The 27,639-nt window shown below is 41.6% G+C and overlaps 1 protein-coding gene across 4 annotated transcripts in view; it reads right to left on the bottom strand.

The window, feature by feature from the left end:
• Positions 1 to 12,388, bottom strand: part of LOC306775199 (dihydropyridine-sensitive L-type skeletal muscle calcium channel subunit alpha-1-like) — a 115,686-nt gene extending 103,298 nt beyond the window's left edge. For all 4 annotated transcript variants that reach the window (XM_079265502.1, XM_079265505.1, XM_079265504.1 and 1 more), the window contains exons 1-6: positions 12,073 to 12,388; positions 11,716 to 11,821; positions 8,591 to 8,730; positions 6,428 to 6,570; positions 6,029 to 6,181; positions 1,511 to 1,716 (exon numbers count right to left, since the gene is read on the bottom strand). In XM_079265502.1, coding sequence (XP_079121628.1) covers positions 1,511 to 1,716; positions 6,029 to 6,181; positions 6,428 to 6,570; positions 8,591 to 8,730; positions 11,716 to 11,821; positions 12,073 to 12,260 — 936 coding nt within the window. In that variant the 5' untranslated portion in view covers positions 12,261 to 12,388. The remainder of the gene's footprint in view (positions 1 to 1,510; positions 1,717 to 6,028; positions 6,182 to 6,427; positions 6,571 to 8,590; positions 8,731 to 11,715; positions 11,822 to 12,072) is intronic.
• Between the last annotated feature and the right edge of the window lie 15,251 nt (positions 12,389 to 27,639).

The following is a 27,639-nucleotide window of genomic DNA, read 5'->3' as shown; positions in this document are numbered from 1 at the left end:
GACTATAAACAAGAGAGATGTAAGTGTAGTATAGAAGGGATGTGCAGGGGAGTGACCGGTGGGAATTTGTCCTGGGGATGACGGAGTCAGTGGGGGTCCCGGGCTCTGTTAATGAGCCCGACTGCGGACGGGAAGAAACTGTTCATGTGGCGTGAGGTCTTGGTTCTGTAGAAATATGCTGACGGTATTTACAGGCATTAAACGTATAAGTATTATGTGTGTGCTCATTTGCAATAGTGTTGCGTGTGTCATAGAGCAAAGGTTTGAATCTCCGGGTTGAGGCACGCATGCGCTTCCCGTACAAAGAAGACGCTCTGACACACAGGTAGTTTAGCTTAAACTCGTAACTAGATGTGTTGTGAAGCGGGTTAGTCCGTGAGATATTGTGTAGCAACCTGCAGGAACAGCACCTTCGCTGTCCTGAGAACGACTGGACTCCCACACACAGCGGCCCCAACCCTGGCGTGTGTGTGTGTGTGTGTGAAGATAACTCGTACCTGTGCAGGACAAGGTCAACTCCTCATGAGAATGAATAAAGAAACATGGAAATGATAGAACGGGGCTCACAAAACACTGAGAGGAGAGATGCGTGGACCGAGCTCCGACTTTCTGTCTGTTGCTAGGGATACTTAATCAATTCTTGTGTTTTGTGAAACCATAGATCTATGTTGCTTTGATGCTTGACTTATTAAATTGTTAATACTTATAGATCGTCTACCGTCTTCAGTTAATCAAATGTAATTCCAATCAAACGATCTGCGCGGGGTCCTTCTGAAGGTGTAGTCTTTTGGAGTCAGATTATAAGGTGGGCTATTTGCCCGAGGGTAAATCCCCAACAGTTCTGATGGACCTCAGCCTCCTGCCAGATGGAAGGGGCACGAACAGTTCATGTCCAGGGTGAGAGGGGTCAGCAACAATCTTTCGTGCTCGCTTCAGGGTTCTTAAAGCAAACAAGTCCTGGAGGGACGGCAGATTGCAGCCAATCACCTTCTCAGCAGAGCGAATGATGCGCTGCAGTCTGCCCTTCTCCTTGGCAGTGGCTGCAGCGTACCAGACCGTGATGGAGGAGCAGAGGATGGACTCAATGATGGCTGTGTAGAAATGCACCATCATTGTCTTTGGCAGGTTGAATTTCTTCAGCTGCCTCAGTAAGTACATCTTCTGCTGAGCCTTCTTGGTGATGGAGCTGATCGTAACATTTATGATTGAATCAGAGGTACACTCAAAAATTTGAGGCTTAAAACATGACAACATGATCTTGCTACGCTGCTGGTCGACGCAGGAAATATCATCTAACTCATGCACGCAGTGTATGACGGTAACAGAAATGCATGGCCGGGTCAACTAGAGTCCTGCCGGTACCCTCGACATGCGTGAAGTTGCGAGGGCTCGATCAATGCTGCTTGCAGCTTTAATTCAAACTTGTCATTCAATAAGAAGTTCAAAAGACTACTTCAGAAACTTTCTTTGAGTGTGAACCAGTTTTCTTTAGACTGGACGATTAACTTACCCAGTAGAGGACATCAGTCCACCCCTGTGTGGTGATACACTGGTAGACAGTCAGCATGGAGAAGCCGAGGTTGTCAAAGTGGGTGATTCCATGGTTTGGGCCTGGCCAGCCAGTTCGACACTCTGTGCCATTGATGGTACAACGACGACCATTCCCTGCTTGGGCACATGGAGCTGGCTTTTCATTCTCCGCTGTAGCAATAATATCTGAAGGCCAGAGGAGGGTAATGTTGAAGGTTTGGTTGAACCTGTCTCCCTTTTTCTCCCCCAATGCCAACTTCCACATTTGTCAATATAGAGTACAAGTCTCATATAAGTGCTCTTTATTTCTCAAATGAAAATGTATGATGCACACTTTTTTGAGGGAGAAAATATGAAGCTTACTTCTTAACCATGAGAACGGCTGTTTATACACATTAATCTTTGCACATTTTCGACTCTATGGTTCTGTGTCCTGAGGGCAAACAAACACTCAGTTCAACTTGTCGAATACATTTAACACACATAGTTCCTCATATGGTATTAATGGTGACCTCTCAAACAACACCCTATAGTACCCTGTATGCAGGCAATTTGTTAATTTTTTAGGGTGGCCGTACCAGTACAACAGCTCCATGGATTTTTCAATGCATAGCACAGTGACAGCCGAAATGCACAGGGCACGGATGCGGCGCAACATATCTGCTGAAGCATGCTTGTAGCAGAAAGGAAACTCAGTAGAGGCAATGTGACACAGCTAAACAACCTTGTGGGTGTTTTGACATTTTACTTTGAAATAAATCAGTGCTGCATTTCGTTCGTTCTGCTAACACGCGGTATTAGTAAACCAAACAAACCTAAACTGACTTTTTTAAATGTACTTGCTACAAATCAATCGTCAATAAGATTACAAATTCTAGATTAAGTTAAGAAAAAAAAGATATATTTATACAGTATATATATATATGTACCTGTCACCTACTTTACTTGAGTGTTTCCATTTTATTCTTAGTATTTTAGTTCACTGCAAGAGGGAAATATTTAACTGTTAACTTCACTGCATTTATTTGAAAATAATAGTATTCAGGCTACTTTGCAAATTCTTAATATAAAATATATGTGTGACTATAGGCTTACAGTAAATATTTAATTTTAAACGGGCCTTTCTTTATTATGAGTATACTTTTACGTTGTATTTATGTAAGTAACATTTTGAATGCAGGAATTGTACTTGCAGCAGAATTTTTACATGTTGCTCTAGAACAGCGGTTCCCAAACTTTTTAGGCCGCGCACCCCCTTCTACATCCCGACCGGGTTCGCGCACCCCCCCCCCCCCCCCCCTTAATAAAAAAAAAAAAAAAAAGAAGCAACAGAGCCATTTAAGCCTTCATAGCCGCATAAGAATCGGACCAATGAGAGAACAGTTTGCTCGCGCGTGGCATTTGTTTACAAGATTTAGTCCGCTGTTAAATGTTGCAGTGTGAACACAAACCGAACAAAGGAGCAACTGCAACAAAGCAAACGAACTGAAGGTGTGAAAACGCCCTGAAACACTGCAACAAAGTTTCAATAACTTTCAGTGACACAAGGCGTCACTTTTAAAGAGCAATACGGATGGCGAGGACACACGCACAGGCTCAGAGGCAGATTGCATCACATTTCATTTACAATTAATGAGCGACTAATGTAGCCAGGATGTCTTCGGACAAAGCATCGATGCGGTGCGTCACAGTGTTGTTGGACACCGGGATCATGTCCAACTTTTTTGCTTCTTTCTCCCCAATCATACATTCCACCATCTCTCTGGCAGCTGGCAAGCTCACGTCTTCGGCGATTGTGTGCGGTAGCCCCTTTCTCGCTATTCTGTAACCAGATATGAAGCCCGTAGTGCGTCATTTATAGACCCACACATGAATGAGACTCCAGTTGTTTTTGGCTGTTTTGTAACTCCTCCAATTTCGATATAAACAATGTAAGGGGCTTTTGACTTGCACTGGCATGCTTGGTGTTCAGGTGGCGACGTAAATAAGAGCTTCAGACTGTTAGCCAGAACCTCGCTGCACACCACGCACTGTGGCTTTGGGGAATCTGCATTGCCAATCCAAGTGAAGCCCAGACACAGAGACTTTTCATCATATTTCCTCTTTTTTTCCCAGTCTCCTCCGTCTCATCTTCCTCTGACTCGATTTCTTCTCCCGGTCTCTCCCCAACGCACCTCTCCGTTCCCCTCACCTCCGATTCCTCTCTCTCTCTCTGTCCCTCTCCTCTTTTACGACTGATAGCTTCAGATGTCCCACCTGACAGTTTTTAAATTAAAACTACATATTTTTTTAATATTTAATATTATTACACCATCAGACCGCCATTACACTTTTCCTCTCGCGCACCCCCTAGAGGCAGCTCGCGCACCCCCAGGGGTGCGCGCACCCCACTTTGGGAATCCCTGCTCTAGAAAACAACTAAATCAATAAAACATAAAGGTGGTATGAATATGAATGAAAGTCAAGAGTGATGAACGTGAAGGGGTCCGTGTTCAAGACTGTTTGATTGGGTTGCCAAGTTGCAGCGGGAACAGAGGGCTCCGTCGCTCCCCGCAGGGAGAGAGGGCTCAGCGAGCACTAACCGCAGCACAGTCCGGGCTAGCATTGCTGTAAAGCTGACATGCTACAGAGGAAAAGTGCACGCAGAGAGACAGACAGCCCACTGTTGAGAATTGTAAAATATTTTTGGTTCATTCGGTCCATAAAATAGACTTTGACTGCCCGCCACAGTCTAGGTTCATGGGAAACTTTGTATATGTACGTATACGTACATATACGTACAGCTGTATTTATATATATTTTTACGTATGACAGCAACAAAAATCAGAGTCAAACTTCAGAACTTATGGCCCAGTAACATCCTACCACTGACTTCATATCTTTGAGTCAGCGTTTTCGGAAATCTACTTTAATATACTACTCACTTGCACATACCTGCATGTGATCGTTCCACCTCTCCTTACTGACTGTGAAGAGATCCCTTTAAAAAGTAATTATATTGTATCGATGGGGGTAGAAACCCACATAAAGAAGAACTGTGGATGTTGTCCCCATCACTTACATTGGATTGGATTTTAGAAGGGATCTCTTATTGCGTCCAGTGTGGCGAAGAACAATTACAGCCACCAACCAGTCGTTCTATGTCGGCCTACGTACAGGCATTTCAGTTTAACATCAAAATGAAGCTCTCGTGAGGCACATGTTGGAAGTGATGAATTAGTATCAGACATGTCCATCAACATTACATTACGCTTCAGCAGCAAAGAGCAGACACAAAGAAGACAACGGGCTTCTGGTAAAACAACACTATTTGGTAACAAAATGGCTCACTTCAAGTAGTGAGAAGTAACGTAATGCTACAACTAACAAGTGATTGCCATTGTATGCTACCTCGGACAGCAAAGACACCACATGTCACATAGTGGAGCGACTGTGTGGAGAGCAGGGCCGTCCTTCAAATCAGAGGATCGGCGGTTCGATCCCCGGCTCCGGCTCCACTAGTTGCATGTCGATGTGTCCTTGAGTAAGACACTGAACCCAAAACTGCTCCCATAGCTGAGCCTACGTGTGACTAGGGTTGGGTATCGTTTGGGTTTTTTCCGATACTGGTGCTAAAACGATACTTTTAAAACGATACCGGTGCCGAAACGGTGCCTGAACCGATACTTTTTTCTTCAAATTGAACAATATATTAACTGTTTAAAGTATACTATAAATATAAATAAATACAAAACACTTGGCTTCAAACTATAGGTTCAAACTTTTTAACTATGAACAATATGTTAACTGTTAACAGTTTACAGTATACTTAAATAAATATAAATAAATACAAAACACACACACACTCTGTACACACACTACAGCTTCAAACTTCAGCAATTATTTTGCAGAAATATGAGCATATTTTCCTTCTCTGGCAAAATACGACACGTCTCATGACTTATTTTATTTTACCAGTTGGTGGCGGTAATGCGCCAATTCGTCATTTTCCAACCGCCAGTTGGTCTCAAAGGAGGAGAAGAAGCTTTGGCGTGCCTGTGTTGTTGTGCTTATGAGCGACAGCGCTAAGTTCCCCGTTGTAATAATACTGTGAGTGCGGAGCGGAGGACCGAGTCCTGCTGCCAGGACGGAGTCATCAGAGTAGTGTAAAAAAAGTATTTCAATCGGCTCAGGCACCAAAAGGAAGCACCGAAATCTGGGTTGCGTTTCGGTCCGGTAGATACCGGACGTATAGGAACCGGTGCCATGTTGGCACAGAGTTTCGGTACCCAACCCTACGTGTGATAGAATCTGAATTGTAAGTCGCTCTGGCTAAAAGCGTCTGCTAAATGACTGAAATGTAAAGTAAAGTCAGAATGACATTTATTCTGACTTTATCTGCAAACACATGTTAAATAAGGTCAGTATTGGCCTCAATCTAGCAATCAGACTGGTGCATTAAATATGGTATTATCTTTAGTATTACAGCCATGTATAACTGTTGTGCTGCATACTCTACCTGTGCCTGTGTAGTAGCAGGTCTTGTGCATTTTGCACTTGAAGAGCTCCAATCCCATAATGGAGTAAATGGTGACCATGAAGAGGACCAGTAGGGTGATGTGAAAAAGAGGCAGCATGGACTTCAGGATTGAGTTCATCACCACTTGAAGGCCTTCAGGGGAAACAGGACAACAGATCAGTATTCCTAAAGCATTCTCTCCAAGCAAGCAATCGTTCATCGACGTTTAACAACTGAGAGTGAAGTTAGTGCCACACGTCTGTAGAATGTTGACATAAAGCTTTATTCCTAATAGTAATATAAATACTACCACTAGAATAACTTAAAAAAGATGGTACAGTTATGTTAGGCTTGATGAAATGATATAATGTCAGCGGTTGAAAGTATCTGATTACTCACTGGGGACTCCAGAGACCAGTCGGAGTGGTCGCAGGACTCTGAACGCCCGCAGAGCCTTCATGTCAAAGCCACCACCTTTTTCTCCCACTGGAGCCTCCACTCCACTGATGTGGTTAAAGGCATCCACAAGCACACTGAACAAGCTAGAGGGATACGAACATAAATATCAGATGGTTGTTTAGAACGTTCCTTCCTGACTATGTTCATTAACTGGTGTTTCTCCTGGTGCATCCATGTTCCCTTTCCTCTAATCTCTGTCCTACCTGCTGAAGATGTGAGTGAGTGATGCAGGAAAAGAGGCAAGGAATGGGGAAAACCTGTTTTTAGTAAAATGACATGTTCCTTTCTCTCAGGCGTAATCTGAAGGGACGTCAGATCGTGATGAGTGTGGCACAACTGGATCAGCTGTTAGTCTTTCACAGCTTAAAGTGTCCATGCTGAGTGATGACGTTCACAGTTACCACAGCCGGTGCTCTAGTTTGTCTCCATGATTTATGTCCTCTCACATGGCAAACACAACATCACATATCCTGAGTGTGCTTCTACAAGCATCTATCCATTTACTGCTGGTAGCAACAAGGTTATCAATTCATTGATACATTATTTGCACGTGCATTCATTTATACTCTGTTCATACATTTATTATCCAACTATCCAGATTATGATTTGAATAATGTGCATAGATAATTCAATAGCCAATTTTATTTTAGGAAAGACAAAATAATGTAAACATATCTTTCGAGGATAGTTTCTACTTGACACACAGAAAGTGAACCCTCCAGCTGTGTTCATGAAATTCATGTTATTGTCATAAGGTTCCATGACTTTGTCCACAAGGCATCGCAACACACAATTCATTGAGACAATGTTCATGAAATGTGGGGTGTGGTGTTCGTGTAACATAGTTGAAGAGGTTCAGGTTAAATCCCGCTAAATGGGAAAAGTCTGCCACCTGCTGTTATAAATGTGTACCTGCACTGAATATCCCCAAAGGACTATGAGGTAATCTAGACGCAAAGGACTATGGGTAATCCTGAACGTAACGGAGGATTTACTGAAGACAGAGCATGCGCAGTTGTCCGCAAGATGACCCATTCTTCCATGTTGTCCTTTGTCGTAAATGCAGATGTGGAATAAACCTGATGTTACCACAAGCCTGACCAGCCCCGAGAGATTCATTTAGCCAGGAGACATCTTCACAGAGGTTACATTCACACTCACTACAAATGAAATGGTGACTAGTAGTGCATCACAAAAGATTCAGGCCCATTCATCAGATTGACACACCTCCTCTTTTAGACCCCCATGTGCATGTGCTTGAACACACACACACACCTCACTCCCCTTCTTGCTTTCCATGGCTACCCCGACTGGAACATTGACTCACAGAGCGCTACCTCTTGGCATTCTCACAAACAACATAGATAATATAGAGCTTTTCTCACAGCTCTGGCATATAAAGAGTTTTTGAGATCTTACTCACAATTGATTCTGTGCAGCTAAATTATTTATTTATATATAAAATGATGGATGGGAACACAACAGATGCTGTTTTGTGCCACTACTAAAAATATTGAAAGCGTTTTAAAACAAATGTCCGTGTTAAATGTTGACACAAACTAGTCGATGATGAACAGCACAATAGGTTTCATCTGAGTATTTGTTGGAGTCAAAAATAATCCAATAAGTTGTGCTTTCTTTCAGGTCCATGAAGCCTACAGGCATGTTGGATTTAGATACACATGGTCTCAGGAGTGGTACACTAGAAACCAGGGAGCTTTCATCTATTGATAGTGGTGAAATACTTGTGTTAAGCTGAGCGGTGAAAAACCACCAGCACCCAATCACAGCCCGGCTAAGTGAACCAAAGCATATCTAGATCATGTGATGAAGGCAGTAAGAGTCTGTTTCTTATCTGAGGTTCATCTGAGAGATGCAGCTGCAAAGGTTCAATCATCATCAGAACATGTAACACAGGCAGTATGGACCAGGGTCAGCATCAAACCCACGTCCCTCTTGGAATGAGCTGACTCAAGCACTATCACTACCTTTTCACCACTATTTTGCAAAGCAATGACACAACATGAACAGCATATAGTAATGTGGCCATTCAGAACATTCCATTACAAACGCAATGCCCTCAACAGGAACGCATCCACTTACCCCACGGAGACACAAACAAAGTCCAGAATGTTCCAGCAGTTTCTTAAGTAAGCATCTGTATGGAATAGAAATCCATAGGCAACGATCTTCAGGAAGCATTCTATAGAGAAGATGATGAGGAAGATGTACTCCAGGCTTTCCTGCAAAACAAACACAATGGCTTTTGTTTGAATTTGTGTTACTTGTAGTCTCAAATAACTTGTTTGAGTACATTGGTTGCTTATATTTACTGACAGTATTCTGACAGTAATTTCTGACAGTAATTTCTTTGAACATGTTAGAAGTTCTCGAGTTGTTTCTCCTGTTGTGCCTGTGTTGATGAGGCGTCAGTGTCAAGGTGTTGCTTTCACTCAGGGCCTACACTGTAGGTTGAGTAGTGAAGTCACCTCCCTGCTCATGTTTCTCTATCAGAGTTTATCAACTTCTGTCTATTCATGTCACTTACAACCTCACACACCACTGAGAGGCTTCATGGCCTCTCCCATTTCAGCAACGGTATTCAGTGAATGTCTATTTTAAAGGCGCAGCACACACACAGTGCCCTTCAGGAGTTCCACTGATACACAGGCCTAGTGTTGTCCGTGTATCATTGTCCTTGGGTATAATCAAATCAAATTAATTCAAATTAGCTCATTAATCATTGTAATGCAAAATAATCGTTCATAGTAGTTCGTTCTCTTCTTGGTGGATCATTCGTTGTTTTGTAGGAATTCTGATGTCAAGTTATAACCTCAGTGGGTACATCTGTACAACCTCATGTCGTCCAATACAACAGCTACACCAGATCTATCGTTGCCAACTTTACAACGTTCAGCTTTTGTTGACATTGTTGGAAATGTGTAACTTCAACAAAAAGGTCCAAACACAATAAGTAATAAATGATCAATCATTACATATTGCAGTGGTTACAAAATGCGGGATCTGCAATTCTTTGAAAATAAAATGTAATAATACTGTCCATTATGTAATAACCAACCAAAATTGATGTCTTCGTCCATACACACGTGATATATATATATATATATATATATATATATATATATATATATATATATATATATATATATATATATATATATATATATATAGATATCTATATATATATATATATATAGATATATATATATATAATATTATTTTATTGACAGGTTATATTTTTTATAATTAGGCATCATTCAACTTCCCAAATATTGAATGAGACATGAACTGTGGTGCCTGCATTGGCGTTATACAGTATTTGAGTTCAATCTTAGTCTCCAGCCACAGAAAAGCAGAACCAAGATAAGGTTTGTACGGCAAAACTGAGGGACTTTGCTTGAGTGTATTATAATGTAAAATAAGATTACAAACATTATGTAATGCAGCTTGAATGCTATTTTTAATAAAAGTAGTCTGATGCTGTGGTCACACCAAATGCAAAGCAAATATTTTGCGTGAGGAGATTACATACAAAGTCAATGCAAAGCAGCGAAATGGACGCGAGTGGACAAAAGAATCCAAAGAAAGAAAAATCGAATGCGTAGTTCAAATATTTCAACTCAAGCAACAAATAATGTGACGCTGTGTCGCGAAAGCCTCTCAGCGTTAAGATGTTAATCCTGTCATCATTGACGTTCTTGAATCAGAAATGGAGGAAAAAAATATTGTAGCCATATGTGGACACCCAGATCTCTACGATACCTCATATTTATACAGAGGCCAGACAAAACTATGTGTATCAATGTGTGTATAAACCGCATTGTAAAACAATAACGCTGCCGTCATATTTACACCAATATGATGTTATTTTGAGTGTTGATGGAGCAGCTACAAAGTTAGCAAAGCAACCAAACTTTTCGTTTGGTGTGAACACAGCATAAGGCAGAGAATGAACGTGTATAATCATGGAGGGCTAAAATATTGTATGATATGAAAAACATCAACATTTGGAACAGGAGATACAAATTGTATTATTCAAAACTCGCTAGGTAATCTTAAATTGGAATTTATTTGAAATGTTCAATTTATGAAATATGGGGCCCTAAAAATGACTCAAAACTGTACGGTAAATGGGTGATCCTTAACTGGATTTGAATTTAAAGTTTCTCATAATGTCTTCAGGATTTGTTTTTGTCCCATGCAGAGAGTGGACCCCAACCAGGAAGTGTTGATACTGTGGCGGGCCCACCTAGAGTGTATGTAATTAATGGGAAACACTGTCATGAAAAAGAGAACCCAGCGAGCTTCTTTTTGCGGCAATCAGCAATAAAGTTGTAGCATGATGTGTTGACAGGTTGTATCTAGTCGGTGCTCTCCTCTCTTTCAGTTTCCACGGTGCAGGGACTCCTCTCGTCTGTCTCGGCAGCAGTGTCGTGGCCTGGTAACCTACCTGCTGCGCACTGAGCTTGCATTTTGTGATTTTAAGCCTGGTATTTCTGGGCTGCATAGACATATAGGGCTATGTTAATTATAGACGCCACATTGTCTTCTTCGCCATCAGTAGTCTTTCAAGAGAGGAGTGTACGATGGCGCTGTGATGGGTCGAGCAGCAATTATAGCTCAACTATCTCAAAACCTTCTTTCTTCTCTGTGTCGATCATAAATCATTGAATAGAAAAGCGAGTCCTTGACATTGGTGGAGACATTTTAAAGTTATGGTGCTTGTTACCCAGACAGATTAAAGCTCCCCTGCTTGTTTACATGCCCAGTCTTCTACACTGTTTAATCAAATGTACTGCATTGTATTACTACTGCAAAGTTACACCTCAAATTGTTCTGTAAATGTTGACGTCTCTCTTATCTTCACTATTTTTCTGACTGCTGAGCTCCTGAAAAACTCCGGAGCAATAAAATGTGTGGTGTTTCTATGACAACCAGTCACTGCGAGTTGTCATGTCTTCAGCTGAGACTCTACTGCATTAAACAGTTACCAATGTGGTCAATTGTATGTATTGATCTTTTCTTCTATTTTGATTGTTTGCAAACGTGACAGAAAACATAGATGATGTAAATGTTGCAATGTATTGAAACCTTGTAATGGCCCGTCCTCAATGCACCCCAGGGTACCAACTTTGAGAACCACTGGCCTAAACCACCATCAGCATCTACAGTATATTATAAAAACTAACACAAGCATGCTGACGTACCAAGTTGCTGTTGGTGTTGTTGCTGTCTTCCTCAGGCATGGGCAAGTACACTGCCAGGGCCACACAGTTGGCAAAGATGGCCAGTAGGATGATGATTTCAAAAGGTCTGAAGGTGATTTATAGGAAGCTTCCAGGCTAATCACCATAGCTCACATAGATTTTCCCACATTACACAAATTAAATAACAAGCACCTTGACACACACTCACACATACACCTACAGCTGTGCTGTTACTAGAACTCCAAACATATACCATTTAATGACTACTGAAAGTAAATATGGTGTAAGGTAGCTACAATTACATCAAATGCCATTGTAAAATGTAATGTATAGGGACACTTTACGACAGCAGGATACTTCCACTCCACAATACTGATGCATGCCTTGCGGATGGGATTCCTGAGTGTCAAGAAGAGGAGAGAACGTGCAGGCCTCGGGTTGCCTCCTGTCGACATCAGCTTCTTTAGCTTCTCCTTTTGTTTTCTCTTCAGAGTTTCCTCATCCATGATGTAGGATGACAATGGGGGACTGCTGCTGTCTGCCATTGTGGCTTCAAGAGATTTGCACCAAGTTTACTTTGATTTGGAGGTGGTATTCCAAGAGGTCCTTTTTAAAATGCAGTAGAGCTGTTGGCTAGTTCTGTCCCCTCATTCGTAACCCGTCTCAACTTTTCTCAATCATCTCTGTCACACTCTCTGTCTGATGGTTTGACTGAGCTCCCCCTCTTTCTCTGTCTATATCTGTGGAATGGCAGCTGTCCCCTCTACTTATAGGGGATTGGTTTACTGAGCAGCTGTGTGGTCAAGAGAATAAATATAGACAATGCGCATGGCTGTTGTAACATGGGGTGACAAAAGAGGACATTCGCACAGATATAATCTGACTATAGGATATTTTTAAATAAATTATAAATGGGACAACATGGTACTGCAACTAAGAAATCCCTTTTGGCACAAAAAGTATTTCCACCACAGACTTAATGGTGTCAGATTTGTCAGATGTTATGAAGTTGTAAAGATGATATGATTTCATAACCTTTCTGGAGGATCTCACCTAGATATATGACATTTGGTAGGCAGATGTAACTTGGAGACTCTCTATAAAAGCCTCTTGGAGGTATACCGTAAACCCAACAGGAAGGCAGCTATTTTGAATTTAATTTGCTGTTTGCAGGCATTTCTTGCCATTTCCAGGCACTGTAATTTAACAAACTACTGCTAGAGATTTCACCAGATTGACTTTAAATGTGGTCAGCACAATCCTAAAACCTTTGCAATGCTCAATTGAAAAAGCTTTAAAGTTTTGGTGGAACCCTGTTTAGGGGCAGTTGTGATGACGTAAGCATATTTTTTCACTTCCTGTTGCCTGTTGTCCGATAGCGTACCTTCACAGCTCCAGCTAAACTAAGATAATTGTGTGATATTCTTCAGTACAAGCGGCTAATTTGCTGCTGTAAACATATTTGAGAATGCTGTTCATCGATTTAAGTTCAGCATTCAACACCATCATCCCCTCCAAACTGATCACCAAACTAGGTGACTTTGGCATCAACACCTCCCTCTGCAGCTGGATACTGGATTTCCTAACCAACAGACCCCAGTATGTTAGGTTAGGCAATCCCCTCTCCTCTACCCTCACCCTGAACACTGGCGTTCCACAGTGTGCTGAGTCCTCTACTCTACTCCCTGTTCACCTATGACTGCACGCCTGTACATGGTTCCAATACCATTATCAAGTTTGTAGACGACACAACGGTGGTGGGCCTCATCAACAACAACGATGAGTCGGCCTACAGGGAAGAGGTCCGGCACCTGTCGGTGTGCCAACAACAACCTGGCCCTTAAGACCAAGGAGCTTATTGTGGACTTCAGAAAGACCAAACGCTGCACACACCACCCTCCATATCAATGGAATGGAGGTTTAGCGTGTCACCAGTTTTAGGTTTCTGGGTGTCCACATCTCAGAGGACCTCTCTTGGACCCTCAACGCCTCAACCCTGGTCAAGAAGGCACACCAGCGTCTCTTCTTCCTGAGGAGACTGAAGAAAATCCACACGTCTCCTCTGATCCTGGTGAACTTCTTCGAGAGCATCCGGACCGCGGTCCGCCAGTTGGGGACCCCTGATTTAGAGCATATTCTCAAGAGACTTTTTTTAAGTCTCCATGTGATTCATGTGCCGACTAAATATCATACATCTAGGTGAAATGTACCGCTGGGGCTGCTCTTTTGAATATTAGTAGGGGGCGCTGTCAAGGCAATTTCTGATAGAAAAGGCAAAGCCCCATATGAGTTATTTATGTTATAAATGGCTAGGAGGAGTACATCAAAGTATAAAACGTATCATTTCCTTTTGCCAGAAGGTAGCGCTATGACTTTTTGAAAATATTGTCACGGAAATTTGCTCAAGCCTGAACAAGCATCATGCATAAGAAACTTGGGGTGGATTGGACAATGTACCTTGGAGTTACAACTCCCTCTTTCATAGCGAATGGCACAAAATGGGAGTGAAGTGGGCGCACGCCACGTCAAGGTCGTTCAATGAAAACTCACCATTTTGAAAAATATTCATCATAAAGGTCTTTAAATTGTCCTGACCAAATTTGATGTTGATCGCATAAACTCTGTAGGAGGAGTTTCTTAAAATACAAAGCCTGAAAACGTAGTTTAATGGGAGTTGCATAAAATGACCGCCACGCCACGGCTACGCGATTCCACCAAACGTAAAGCTTTTGATAGCTTTTAATCACGAAGGTCTTTGGATTGTACTGTCCAAATTTGATCCACATCAAATGTAGTAGCAATCGAACACAGCGTTTAGGAGCAGTTTACAAAAATGTGTTTTTCACAAAAGTTTAAATGGTGGAAATCTGAATGGGCGGAGCTAAAAAGTTGGAGTCCATTGATTGTAGAGCAGATGGAGCTGAATATGTGTGTCAAATTTCACGTTAATCGGACATGTTGGGTGAGGGCCGTGGCCTGTGAAACTGTAGGGGGCGCCATTTTGTCATACATGAGCATGCGACCCTTAAAATCTCAAATTTGGGGAGTTTTTGAGTGTGATAAAGCTCTGAAAAATGTGATTTTAGAGGCAACAGAATAATAATAATAATTCTTTGAATTACAATAGGGCCTTCGCCCGACTTCGTCGGTGTTCGGGCCCTAATAATAATCTCGTGCTTTTATTTTGAAGCAGATTTTTTTATCAGCGGAGTTATTCACACTCCTTAACAGTATTTGGCGTTAATGCCTTGTAATGCTAGTAGACACCCGCCATTTCACAGTATAGAATAACACCCACACAGTTTGTTTTCATGCTAATTGAGCATGGTGAAACACAAGTACGACACCGACCACATGAGACATGGATTTTCTTAGATTGAGGTTTTTTCCCTCTTTTGTCCTCAGTGTGTTTTGTGAGGTTCTGGCACAAGAAAGCATGAAGCCGTCAAAACTGAAGCGGCATTTGTTGGACCAATCCGCAGCGGATAAACTGAAAACTTTACCTCTGTCAAATGACACTATAAGTATTGAATTGAAGACATGTCGGATGACATCAAACAACAAACACAGCAGTTTTTCTGGTTTACGTGAAACGTGTGGGACAGGGACAAGTTCTCTGCACAAGAGAGCTCTACACTACGACTGCAGAGGACATGTTCAGCTCAGGTTCAAACTGCTCCATCTTTACATTAAATACATGTGAGAAGTTGAACATTTGGGTCGCGGCTTGTCATTAAGGGGTGATGGTGGGTCCCGCAGCCAGACCAGTGGAGAACCACTGATCGAGATGAAGTGGATATATTATATGCCTATTCATTTACACACATTCATTCTGCTTTTGTCAGTTTAGTCTGGATTATGACTTTAATTTCATCTAATTAGTGTATTTTTATCTAACGATCCACATACCAAGCTTTGATTGGTCAGAAGGCGGTGCTTTTATGTGAGTTGATCTCCAACATAAGTATGCAGCATCATAAGAAAACATTGTCTCTGTATTATTTCTTTTGTCTAAATTAAGATTTCTTCCAATGGCGGTGGGTACTGTACTCTTTTTCAGAACTCTTTATATGTTTTATTTAGGGCTGGGCAAGTTAACGCGTTATTATCGCGTTAATGAATAAATTAATGCCGACAATTATTTTATCGCACATTAACGCAGTTTAAAAACATTTATAACACAAGAACTGGGCAGGGAGCGGTGAACAGCTGTGTTTGTGTGCCGTCACTTGCTGCCGCTCTCCACCGGGTGACACGCCCGGTCTGGAACCGTCGGTCCCTCCTGTCTCACACACACACATGTGCGCGATCGTCTCGTTACAGGATCGTGACAATATCAAAACACATATTGTCGTGTTTAAACATAAGCACGTGAGAACAAACTGCTCTTAACTGCAACTCTGTATTAGCATAACTTCCATGTGTCCCGGTACAGACTGGCCAAATCCCAATGTCCCCCTCACGGACTCACAGACTTTAAGGCGCGCTCCCGCGAAGTCCGTGAGGGTTTAGGGATGTCCCACTGTCAAATCGTCAAGTGTTTGAGGCTTTCTTGCAGACATTTTGAGCCCTTTATGAACCCTTTCCGTAAGTCAGCATGGTATGCTGATTTAGCTTAGCCTAAGGGAATTACCCACAAATCATTGCAATGTGATGTTAAACACGTAACCAGTGGACGCATGGAGACGTAAAAAAAAGGTAAACAAAGAGGACGGATCACGTGTGTTCAGCCTGTCTTATTAAATGTACTCAGAAACATTAAGGGTGAAAGATGGAACAAAAAATAAACATGAAATCAGAAGATATTTATTTATTTATTCATCAAATTTAGATTTTGTCATTGAAGCTGTTTTGACAACGAGTAAATAGATGATATGAAGTTACCTCTCATCTTGTGAGGAAAGAGCCTGAAGACGTTCTAATCAGGGAGTTGTGAAGAATTTCAGTATTAAAAGCATTGTTAGTATGATTAATAGCCCCTAGTGGTGAATAAAAGTGTCACATATGTATATATATCTCATATAAATGTCAAAATATGGTAAAATGTCACAATATATTTACTTATGGAATGTATAATATGTTTACAGTATGTTTACCACAGAAGTGATGAGCCATAAAAGACAATCATTGAATGAATTAAACTGAAGAATAGCCAAGGGACAGACAGGGATTTGGAGACTGGCATTGCAGAGACCACCAGGACCTGAGGAGGAGTCTGGAAGACTTCAACCAAACACTGAGATGATAACTGCCCGAAGCCAGGAGGGGCTATTGAATTTCGGCCAATCACAGAGGCTGATACTGGACATTTAAACGTTCGGACAGACTTTTAAATATAGGATAGTTCCAAAGGGTTTTTGCTTGAGTTCGCGCTGTTACCACTCTGTGTAGTTGACCAGCTGGGCTGGGCTATTGGGTGGGCCTTGTGAGAACTCTGCCCCGCGGGACACATTGATATCGACAGAGTCATTCAGTTTGCAACTGTTATAGCTTCTCTTGTTTATTAAATACCTTTTGATTGTTAACCGGATCCAGTTCATTTTTGGTGTGACTTCCCTGCCGAAGGTTTGCAGCAGTGAAAGTCCAGCGGTCTGGGTCTCCCCTGAAAGGATCTGACTCCAACAGAGTACAAAGTATAAAATAAATACCCACAATTATGCATGGTATTTTTTGTCATTTTCATGGTAACGTGATATGTTGCAGCAAAGTGCTGTCCCATTCCTATTTACAAACGTAAAAAAAAAACATATATACAGATAGGTTTGCAGTTTTCAAGACGTATATTTAAATATCATCTCTTACACACATGAAGATAAAGTTGTGAACACCGGCTGAATATCTATGATCAGAATCATTATAACTGTGTTATAACTCTGCTGTGTAAAGGGAACACTGCTGCTAACAACAACCTGATGTGTTTGAAGTGTTTACAAACCAAATGTTATTGACCTTTAGTTCATATGCTTTTAAAATACAAGTGCATTTCATTATTGCATTTTGCACATAACAATGCAATTAATTGCAATTCAAAACTTTAAATGTTGCCCAGCACTAGTAGGTAATAAGAAGTAATAAGACATGAACCTGTTGTTGTCTCATGCATAAGTCATTTTGCTCTGGACTTTGTTGAACTTCACCGTGTCTCTGTTGTGCAAAAGATGAATTCTCCCTTTCCTGTTCACAAAGATAACTAACTGTGTTGTATGAGAATGTTCCAGCACCAAGGCCTTTGGGCCGCTTGTTGTTCATTGTTGTTCCTTTCAGTCTGAGACCGTAATGTCTGTAACATCAGCCATCGGCCCCCACCGTTGCTCATTCTGTATAAAGAAAGCTTGTTCACTTTTTTCTTGGTTCTTCCTCACTGAGACTGAACGCATTCTGTTGTGTTGATTGGACCTTCTCTGAGCAGAGAATAAATACTTATAAGCAGCGGCGGCTGGTAGAAAATGTTCTAGGTAGGGCCATCCTATCAATTTCAAACACCCCAGAATGATTTCATGCAAAAAAATGTAAGTATCAAACACGCATTATTACTTGGCAGTTACATATTTAACATGTATTCCAACACGAAAACAATCAGTAAATAACACTTATATAATGTAATATAACATGTTTATTTATTGAGATGCCCCTATGGACCTTGTTATAGGAGGTAAAGATCAGGAGAAGTAAACATGAAGTGTACTTATGAATACTGATGTTAAATTAAGCTATGATGAGTTTTCACTGTTAATTTAACATCTCTATTACATGTTGATGTCTCCATGACCAAGTTAAGCAGATGAGACTGAGGACAGCTATGTAGAATAAAAGATGTTCACTTTGTCTAATATGTAGCTTGACAGAGTTCTCATGTGTGTCCTGGTGTTCTCATGTCTCCTTACCTCCTCATCCCTCACTCCCTACCCTGGTGTTCTCATGTTTCCTTACCTCCTCATCCCTCACTCCCTACCCTGGTGTTCTCATGTTTCCTTACCTCCTCATCCCTCACTCCCTACCCTGGTGTTCTCATGTTTCCTTACCTCCTCATCCCTCACTCCCTACCCTGGTGTTCTCATGTTTCCTTACCTCCTCATCCCTCACTCCCTACCCTAGTGTTCTCATGTTTCCTTACCTCCTCATCCCTCACTCCCTACCCTGGTGTTCTCATGTTTCCTTACCTCCTCATCCCTCACTCCCTACCCTGGTGTTCTCATGTTTCCTTACCTCCTCATCTCTCACTCCCTACCCTGGTGTTCTCATGTTTCCTTACCTCCTCATCCCTCACTCCCTACCCTGGTGTTCTCATGTTTCCTTACCTCCTCATCCCTCACTCCCTACCCTAGTGTTCTCATGTTTCCTTACCTCCTCATCCCTCACTCCCTACCCTGGTGTTCTCATGTTTCCTTACCTCCTCATCCCTCACTCCCTACCCTAGTGTTCTCATGTTTCCTTACCTCCTCATCCCTCACTCCCTACCCTAGTGTTCTCATGTTTCCTTACCTCCTCATCCCTCACTCCCTACCCTGGTGTTCTCATGTTTCCTTACCTCCTCATCCCTCACTCCCTACCCTGGTGTTCTCATGTTTCCTTACCTCCTCATCCCTCACTCCCTACCCTGGTGTTCTCATGTTTCCTTACCTCCTCATCCCTCACTCCCTACCCTGGTGTTCTCATGTTTCCTTACCTCCTCATCCCTCACTCCCTAACTGTCCGTGCTGGATCCGTCCCCGTTGTTTTAAAAAGCTAAATAAATTATTAGCATGACGTCATCCAGCTAGCCAAACCTGTCTGGTGTACAGCTAGTACAGAAGCTTCATGTACTGCTTCCCTTTCCCGCGAGTCTGCTGTCTGATTGTGAGGTCAGGCTGATCTGATATCAGCTCTTTGGCTGCAGAATCTCCTCAAAGTTCTCCTCTCAAACGGGTCTTGGAGGAGGAGTGCTCGCCTGTAGAGACTTCTCCTGACGAGAACGCGCAGCGAGGGTGGCCTGATCGTTCTGGCCCACAGCTGAATCTATTTGAGGGCGCTGATTGGCTAAATTGTATGTCACTCATTTATATCTTGAATCAGCAATTGGCTAAACTGCTTCATAGACCCGACTCTTTTGGGCCAAAACGATCAGGCCCCCCAAGCTGCGCGTTCTCAGAGTGTCGTGCAGACAGACAGAGAGGACGAGCAGGAAAAGCATATATTTTGCGCAGATATCATATTTTACACACATTACTGGGCTGGGTACATTCCATAGTTCAAAAACACAAATATTGACAATTTGTATAATTTCTGATTATTATAATTATTATTTATTTATTTTTTTCCTTTTTTGTGTGGCTCATGGTGGGGCCATGCCTGTATTGACCAGCCACCACTGCTTATAAGACACCCTGCTTTTTGGTATTATGTATTTCAGCATGAAAAGACTCACGCAAAGCGGCTATGGAATGTTTTCCACTACAATGGTTCTGGTTCCATATCAGTGGATACATCACACCCAATGTTATCAGAGACATCAGTAACTACAGTGTTTGTCTCAGGAGCACTCAGGCTTGACCCCTTTTAAAGAGCATCATCCAACATTGATACAGCAGCAGTGTGAGTTGTAGGCCCACTCATTCAGATTGACTGTGTTAACATTGTAAAACTCCACATGCTCTAACTCATAGTTGCAGGAGGACTTTGTACCCAACACTGTATGACTTTAGGATCACTGAGATGTATGAATGTGCGCATGACAGCAGTACCAGAACTAAGTGAACACAGGGGTAGGGGCACATTTTGCTCCAAAGTCTGTTTCACAGATGGCAGTCAAAGAATAAGGCCAAATATTGTCATACACTCCATAACAATACATCTAAGCAGCCCATTAACTTAACAGAATACACACATGTAATCATATTCAGATCTATTGTGCTCTAGATGAAGCAGAGATAATATAAGCCTGTTCAATTACACACAGTCACACTGTGATATATTACCAGCTGTCCTTTCTGCATTTGTCAGTTTACACTGTTTTTCTTTAAGTCTGGATAATGACTTTGAAGTCTTCGCATTAGTGCATTTTTATCCAACAATCCACATACCAAGATTTGATTGGTCAGTAAGCAGTGCATTTATATAAATGTCCAACATAAGATCATCAGTTACCATGGTGATTAACCCCGGTAAGAAGTGAACCTCCGTCATAGGACTGAAACCCCAGAGTTACTCTGCTAACCCCAAATCCTGCTTCGTAGTACAGGCCTCGGGTTTCTCAGGTACATACATAACTACAACTTCTGTCCCTTTGCTACAGTTACAAGAGGTACACAGAGGGTCCGTTGGTATCAAGGCTGGAGGTACATGTTACTCGAGAACCTGCTGATCACGCTCGTTGTCACAAATGCAATAAAGGGAGGTAATACCAGCAATTTATCAAAACATTTGCAGAACAAGCATTTCTGCATATCTGTATGTGCAGAAATGCACGTGTGTTTTTGTGTTCCAGTTCAGCAAGGTCTTCTGTTGAGCAAGCTAATCATTGACCTACGAATCTGTCGGTACTTATAGGGATGACACTTTTCAAATTGCTGCGATTTTTGGTCAAACGTCAAGCAAATGGACGTGATCAATGATAACAGCTATGAGTAAAGCAGTACTTATTCATTTAGCCTTTATATTTCTTTAGAGATGTTTTAATCACTCAATACATACATCGCACCATTTTACTTTATATATTCTGATATATTTTATTGATGAGGAAGAAACAAACAACCTCGTTCCCTTTTTTGCATACTTCCTGTCGAAGTGTAGTTGTTGAAGCAGCAGCAGCAGCAGAGGGTGCCAAAGAAGACTTCCCTGTGGATGCATCTCATAACCTGCCAGCAGGGGGAAGTGAGGATGCCTTCCTGCAGGGGGCCTGTGGCAGACCGAGAAGTTCCAGGTGTAGAATTGGCTGTGGAAGTATCAGACCTTGGAGAAGTACCCACCACATCTTTAAATACTGTGACAGGTAAAGCCATTCCATCATCTCTATGAGGCTTTTCTTTTCCCTTACTTTGGTTGAATTAAATCATTTTGTCCTGTGGTGATGTTTAGTATCATTTTGTATCTTTTAGATCAGGGGTGTCAAACTCATCTCACTCTGGGCCACATCAGCATCACGGTCCCTCAAAGGGCCGGTTGTAACTGTAAGACTGTAAAACTAACTTCTCCTAACATATTGTTAAATAACTCTCTCTGCATTTGATTATTGTTTATTCAAGTGTAAACATATTGTACATGCAGTTCTATAAATGAAAAATGATATTTAAACACATTTCTGTTATTATAACATAAATCATTTTAATTGAGGGTTAAGAAACCCACATGACTCTATCAAAGATCAAACTATTAAAGAAAATAACAGACAAATATCAAACAAGTTATTACATTAACTTTGTTCAAAGCTGTTTGTTCACCTCTCTGCATCACTAATGTTCCTCCCTGTCGTCGTCCTGTGCATGCAGCTACATCCAAGAGCTGCTCACTGAGAGTCAGGTCTGATGAACATGGATAGATGATGTATCCGTGTTGTCTGTGCTTTCATCAACAGTTCATTACAAACACAAGTACCTGCTCGTCTCTTAGCTAGCTGTGTTGTTAGATTGCTGCTAGTTCATCAACTCGGTCTGCGATGGTGTTTCTTCACAAACTGACATTTGTAAAAGTCTGTATCTGGTCGGAGCTCTGCTCACATACCTTCAGCATGCACTGGCTATAGCTGTGTGAATATATTCTGCTGTGATTGCAGTCTGCCTTTTAATTCTTGGACAGTTTGATGTTTTTCTTGGAGGCTAAATTTAGCTCCGTGTTTGGTGTCAAAGTGCCGACGTGAATTGTATCCTTCATCACCAACACGCCTCATAACACAGAAGACAGACCCGTTGTTCCCCTTGAAGCACAAACATGTATTCACTTTCCCATCTTTCATTACATTTTCTTCCCTCTGCATCAATTTTTCTCTTCGTGGACATTTTGGGATTATTTGTGGATCTTTTTCAATCGTTGGAAAACCGCTTTCCGGGCTGTTGCCTCTCCTGTCCACCTGTTGTGATAGTTTTAATGTCGGTACACAGACAACATGCTATCTCATAATTTCGACCATGGGGATACTTTTATTTTCAAGTCAAACTTTTAATTATTTTTCCAAAAAAAAAAAGAAAAACAAAAAAAAAGAAGAAATTTCCTGGCGGATTCCCCCCACACACACACTCTTTTTTTCTTTGTCTCTCACACAGGACACTTATTTCTGGAGAAATGTTTAGATTAATGTTATCCATTCATTCATTGTGCATATAGGTACACACACATCTATTTAAAGTGCCATGATATCAGTGTCTGTCTATGTTGTGCAATTGTTTGATTCATTCGATCTTTAATTGATCAGGTTTCATTCTGTGATTTATATCAACTGTTTGGTACCTTTTTGCAGCTGAGATAGCACACATTTCAAATATTGAAGAATTAAAACTAAAATGTAAGTCATAGTATTAATTCGGTAAAATAAGGTTCAATTAAATAATCAAGATAGTAGTTGGGATGGGAGTGGTTTTGCTGTTCCTGTCATACAACTGCACCCCCTTTCTCCAGAAGATAAAGCAAGAAGAAGTCAGTTCTCGCTCTCTTCTACTCTGTTCGCTGAAGATTATTGAGAGTAAGATACTCAGAAACCACTCTGAGATGAAATACTTTTTAAACTGGCAAAGGTGCCATAATGACCCCTGCTGCTCCAAAAAGATGACTCAGCATCCCGCTGAGAGCGATGAAGACGAGGAAGAACGGTGAAAGCCGAACCTCAACGAAGAAGACGACCGGGTTCTGAAGATATCAGAGAAAGCCGAATGAATTGCCACTGAGCGAAGGACGGTAGAGAGCGACTCAACAAACTACCAATCGCACTCTTTCAACTTTCAAGAAGGAGAGAGGCCCACAGAGGAACAACCACTGCTGCATGCAGCGCAACCTCCATCAGAGCCGGCAGGTGAAACGATACCATCTCCAGATGCAAATGAGTTTGCTGTTCCTAGGAAAAATGTATTTAAGTCACTTAATAAAATAATCTTAGATTGAAATGTCTAATGAGACCTAATGATTCAATTCAATTCAAAACTAATATGAAGGTGTTTCACTTCTTCCCTGGTGCTTCTCAAACTCAGCTGCTGAAAGTTGCACAAATGACCGGAGCCAGATTTAGGGTAAGGCAAGGCAAGGCAAGTTTATTTGTACAGCACATTTCAACAACAAGGTAATTCAAAGTGCTTCACATAAAACCATTAAAAGCATCAAAACACAAGGCAAAAGAAAAGGAGATTTAAAAACAATTAAGAACATTCATTAAAACATTCAAAAACAGTGCAAGAAATAAAATGCAGTAGTAAAATGCAGAAATGCAGGAAATTGATTAATATATGAATTGAATGTGGTTCAATTAAAGGCAGCAGCAAACAGAAAAGTCTTCAATCTTGATGTAAAGGAGCTGAGGGTCTCAGCAGACCTGCAGCTTTCTGGGACTTTGTTCCAGATATGTGGAGCAGAAAAACTGAATGCTGCTTCTCCATGTTTAGTTCTGACTCTGGGAACAGAAAGTAGACCGGTCCCAGACGACCTGAGGGGTCGGGATGGTTCATAAGGTAGCAGCAGATCTGAGATGTATTTTGGCCCTAAACCATTCAGTGTTTTGTAAACCAACAGCAGGATTTTAAAGTCAATTTTTTGTTGGACAGTAAGCCAGTGCAAAGACCTCAGAACTGGGGTGATGTGGTCCACCCTCCTGGTCTTAGTGAGGACTCGAGCTGCAGCGTTCTGACGGACTTTTTACAGAGACTTGTAAACACACCGTTACAGTAGTCCAGTCTGCTGAAGATAAATGCGTGGACAAATTTTTCCAAATCCTGTTGAGACATAAATCCTCTAATCCTTGATATATTCTTCAGGTGATAGTAGGCTGATTTTGTAATTGTCTTGATATGGCTGTTCAGGTTGAGGTCTGAATCCATAACTACACCTAGATTTCTGGCTTGGTTTGTGGGTTTTAACATCAGTGACTGAAGCTGAGCGGTGATTTTCAATTGTTTATCCTTGGTACCAAAAACAATTACTTCTGTTTTATCTTTGTTTAATTGAAGAAAATTCGGGCACATCCAGTTGTTGATTTGTTCAATGCAGTTACCCAGCCCTTGTATGGGATTATAGTCCCCTGGTGACATAGTTATGTCGATTTGTGTGTCGTCTGCATAATTATGATAACACACTCTGTTGTTTTCCATAATCTGAGCTAGTGGAAGCATGTAGATGTTGAACAGAAGAGGCCCCAGTATTGAACCTTGGGGAACACCACATGTCATTTTAGTCAGCTCTGATGTGTAATCAGCTACAGACACAAAGTATTCTCGGTCCTTCAAGTAGGATTCAAACCAGTTAAGTGCTGTGCCAGAGAGTCCCACCCAGATGTTTAGTCTTTCTAGGAGTATGGCATGGTCGACCGTGTCGAATGCAGCACTGAGATCTAGTAAGACTAAGACTGAACTTCTGCCATTGTCTATGTTTAAGTGGATGTCGTTGAAAACCTTAACAAGAGCAGTTTCAGTGCTGTGGTGCTGTCGAAAGCCTGACTGGAAAACATCAAAGCAGTTATTTACGGTCAAGAAGTTGGTCAGCTGTTGGAAAACCGCTTTTTCAATTATTTTACTCAAAAATGGGAGGTTTGATATTGGCCTATCATTTTTCATCGTTGCGGAGTCTAAACTAGCCTTCTTTAGGAGCTGTTTAATAACTGCAGTTTTTATGGCTTGTGGGAAGACACCTGAGAGAAGGGATGTGTTTACAATTTGTAAAAGATCAGTGGTCATGCAGTTTGAAATATTTTTGAAAAAGTGTGTTGGTAGAATATCCAAGCAGCAGGAGGATGACTTCAGATGTTGTATAATGTCTTCTAGGCTTCTACGGTCGATTTAATGAAATTGTGTTGGTAGAATATCCAAGCAGCAGGAGGATGACTTCAGATGTTGTATAATGTCTTCTAGGCTTCTACGGTCGATTGAATGAAATTGTGTCATGATATTTGAATGGATGTTATTCAGAGATCGGGACAACACATATCCTGTGGTTGGTGTGGAGGCACTGACTGCTTGTCTAATTTTCTGAATTTTGTCAGTAAAAAAGGAGGCAAATTGATTGCATGCCCAGGTTTGCACTCTTTATAGATGTCACAGTGAACCTGGAGATTAGTTTTTCGCCACCTGCGCTCAGCTTTCCGACACTCTCGTTTCTCTATTCTGACCAGCGTAGCATTTCTCCAAGGAGATCTTTGCTTACCCGAGACAACCTTCACTTTAGTGGGTGCAATGGCATCAATAATATTTTTAACTTTAAAATTGAAGCCATCTACAAGCTCATTGACTGAGAGGCAAGAGAGGGCTGGTGTGGAGGAGAACTTCTGAATAAATAGTTCACTGGTGTTTTCAGAGATGTAGCGCTTTGTCACAACCTTGGTTTGGACATTTGTGTGCAAGGAGATTGCACTCTCAAAGAAAACACAGAAATGATCAGAGAATGCAACATCAGTCACAGCAACCTTGGAAATGTTTACACCTTTGGTGATGATTAGGTCCAGAGTGTACCCCCTGTTGTGGGTGGGTCCTGTCACATGCTGAGTCAGATCATAGTTATCAAGGACACCACATAGTTCTATAGACTCTCTGTCCTGGGGATTATCAACATGGATATTAAAATCACCAACAATAACAACACAGTCAAAATCAATATAGATTACAGACAGCAGTTCAGTAAACTCATCAAAGAAGGTTGCACAGTATTTAGGCGGTCTGTAAATGTTTAGGAATAAAGCTTGAGAGGAATTCAGAGCCACATATTCAAAAGAACTAAAATGACCAAAGGACATCTGCTTGCATTGAAGAGAATCATTAAATAAAACAGCAACTCCACCTCCTTTCTTATGCGCTATTGTTTCACTCATGAAACTGAAGTTGGGAGGTGTTGATTCAATAAGAACAGCTGCACTGTTATCTTGATTTAACCAAGTTTCAGTTAAAAACAAAATGTCCAGTTTGTGCCGAACAATAAAATCATTGATTAAAAATGTTTTTCCTGACAGAGACCTGACATTTAATAAAGCTAAGTTTAATGTGGTTAAAGCGTTCTTTGCCCAATTTATTTGGACAGGCTGACGAGGAATGTATGCTAAGTTTGATAAGTTTGCATGTTTACTGTTGTTTCTTCGCAGCCTCACCTTTCTTTTTCTATGAACTTGCAGGACAGGAATTGAAACGGCTAGCTAGCTAGGAAAGTGGGAGATCGGAGGCGAAGGTGGTCCCTGATGATGAGGTTGGAGACTCCTCCTTTTGGCTGTCGGCAGGCGGGGGCATCCTTCCCGTAAGGTCTCCATGGCGATGCTGTGTGGTTATCTCTTGTTTAGACTCCTCTTGTATCTTGTCCTTGGCAGTAGGGACAGACGAGTGACTCAGGGAGAAAAATAGGTTTGAGGTAAACAGTTGTACCCCTGACTTGTTCAGGCAAATTCCATGCGCTGCAAAAAGATGTCTGCGCTCCCAGAAAAGGTAGAAATTGTTGATAAAATGTACTGAATGGTCAGCACATGCAGTTGACAGCCATCTGTTCAGTGCAAACAGCCTGCTGAATCCTTCATCTCCTCCTCTGACTGGTGGAAGAGGGCCACTGATGAACACCTCAGCCTTGACAGAGCTGACTGTGTTTAACAGATCAATAAAGTCTCGCTTTAGAACTTCAGACTGTTGTTTCACAATATCACAGCTTCCTGTATGCACCATGATGTTTTTCGCTGTGGGATAGTCAGCCACGATGTCCAGGAATTTGTCTCTCATGTCAGAGACCATATCTTTCGGAAAGCAGAGTATTTTGGTGTTCTTGCTGCACAGTTTTCTGACATCT

This window comes from Melanostigma gelatinosum (genome assembly GCF_949748355.1).
Source record: "Melanostigma gelatinosum genome assembly, chromosome: 3".
Classification (NCBI taxonomy): domain Eukaryota; kingdom Metazoa; phylum Chordata; class Actinopteri; order Perciformes; family Zoarcidae; genus Melanostigma; species Melanostigma gelatinosum.
Note: the sequence above shows the minus strand (reverse complement) of the source record. Positions and strands in the feature narration are given on the sequence as shown.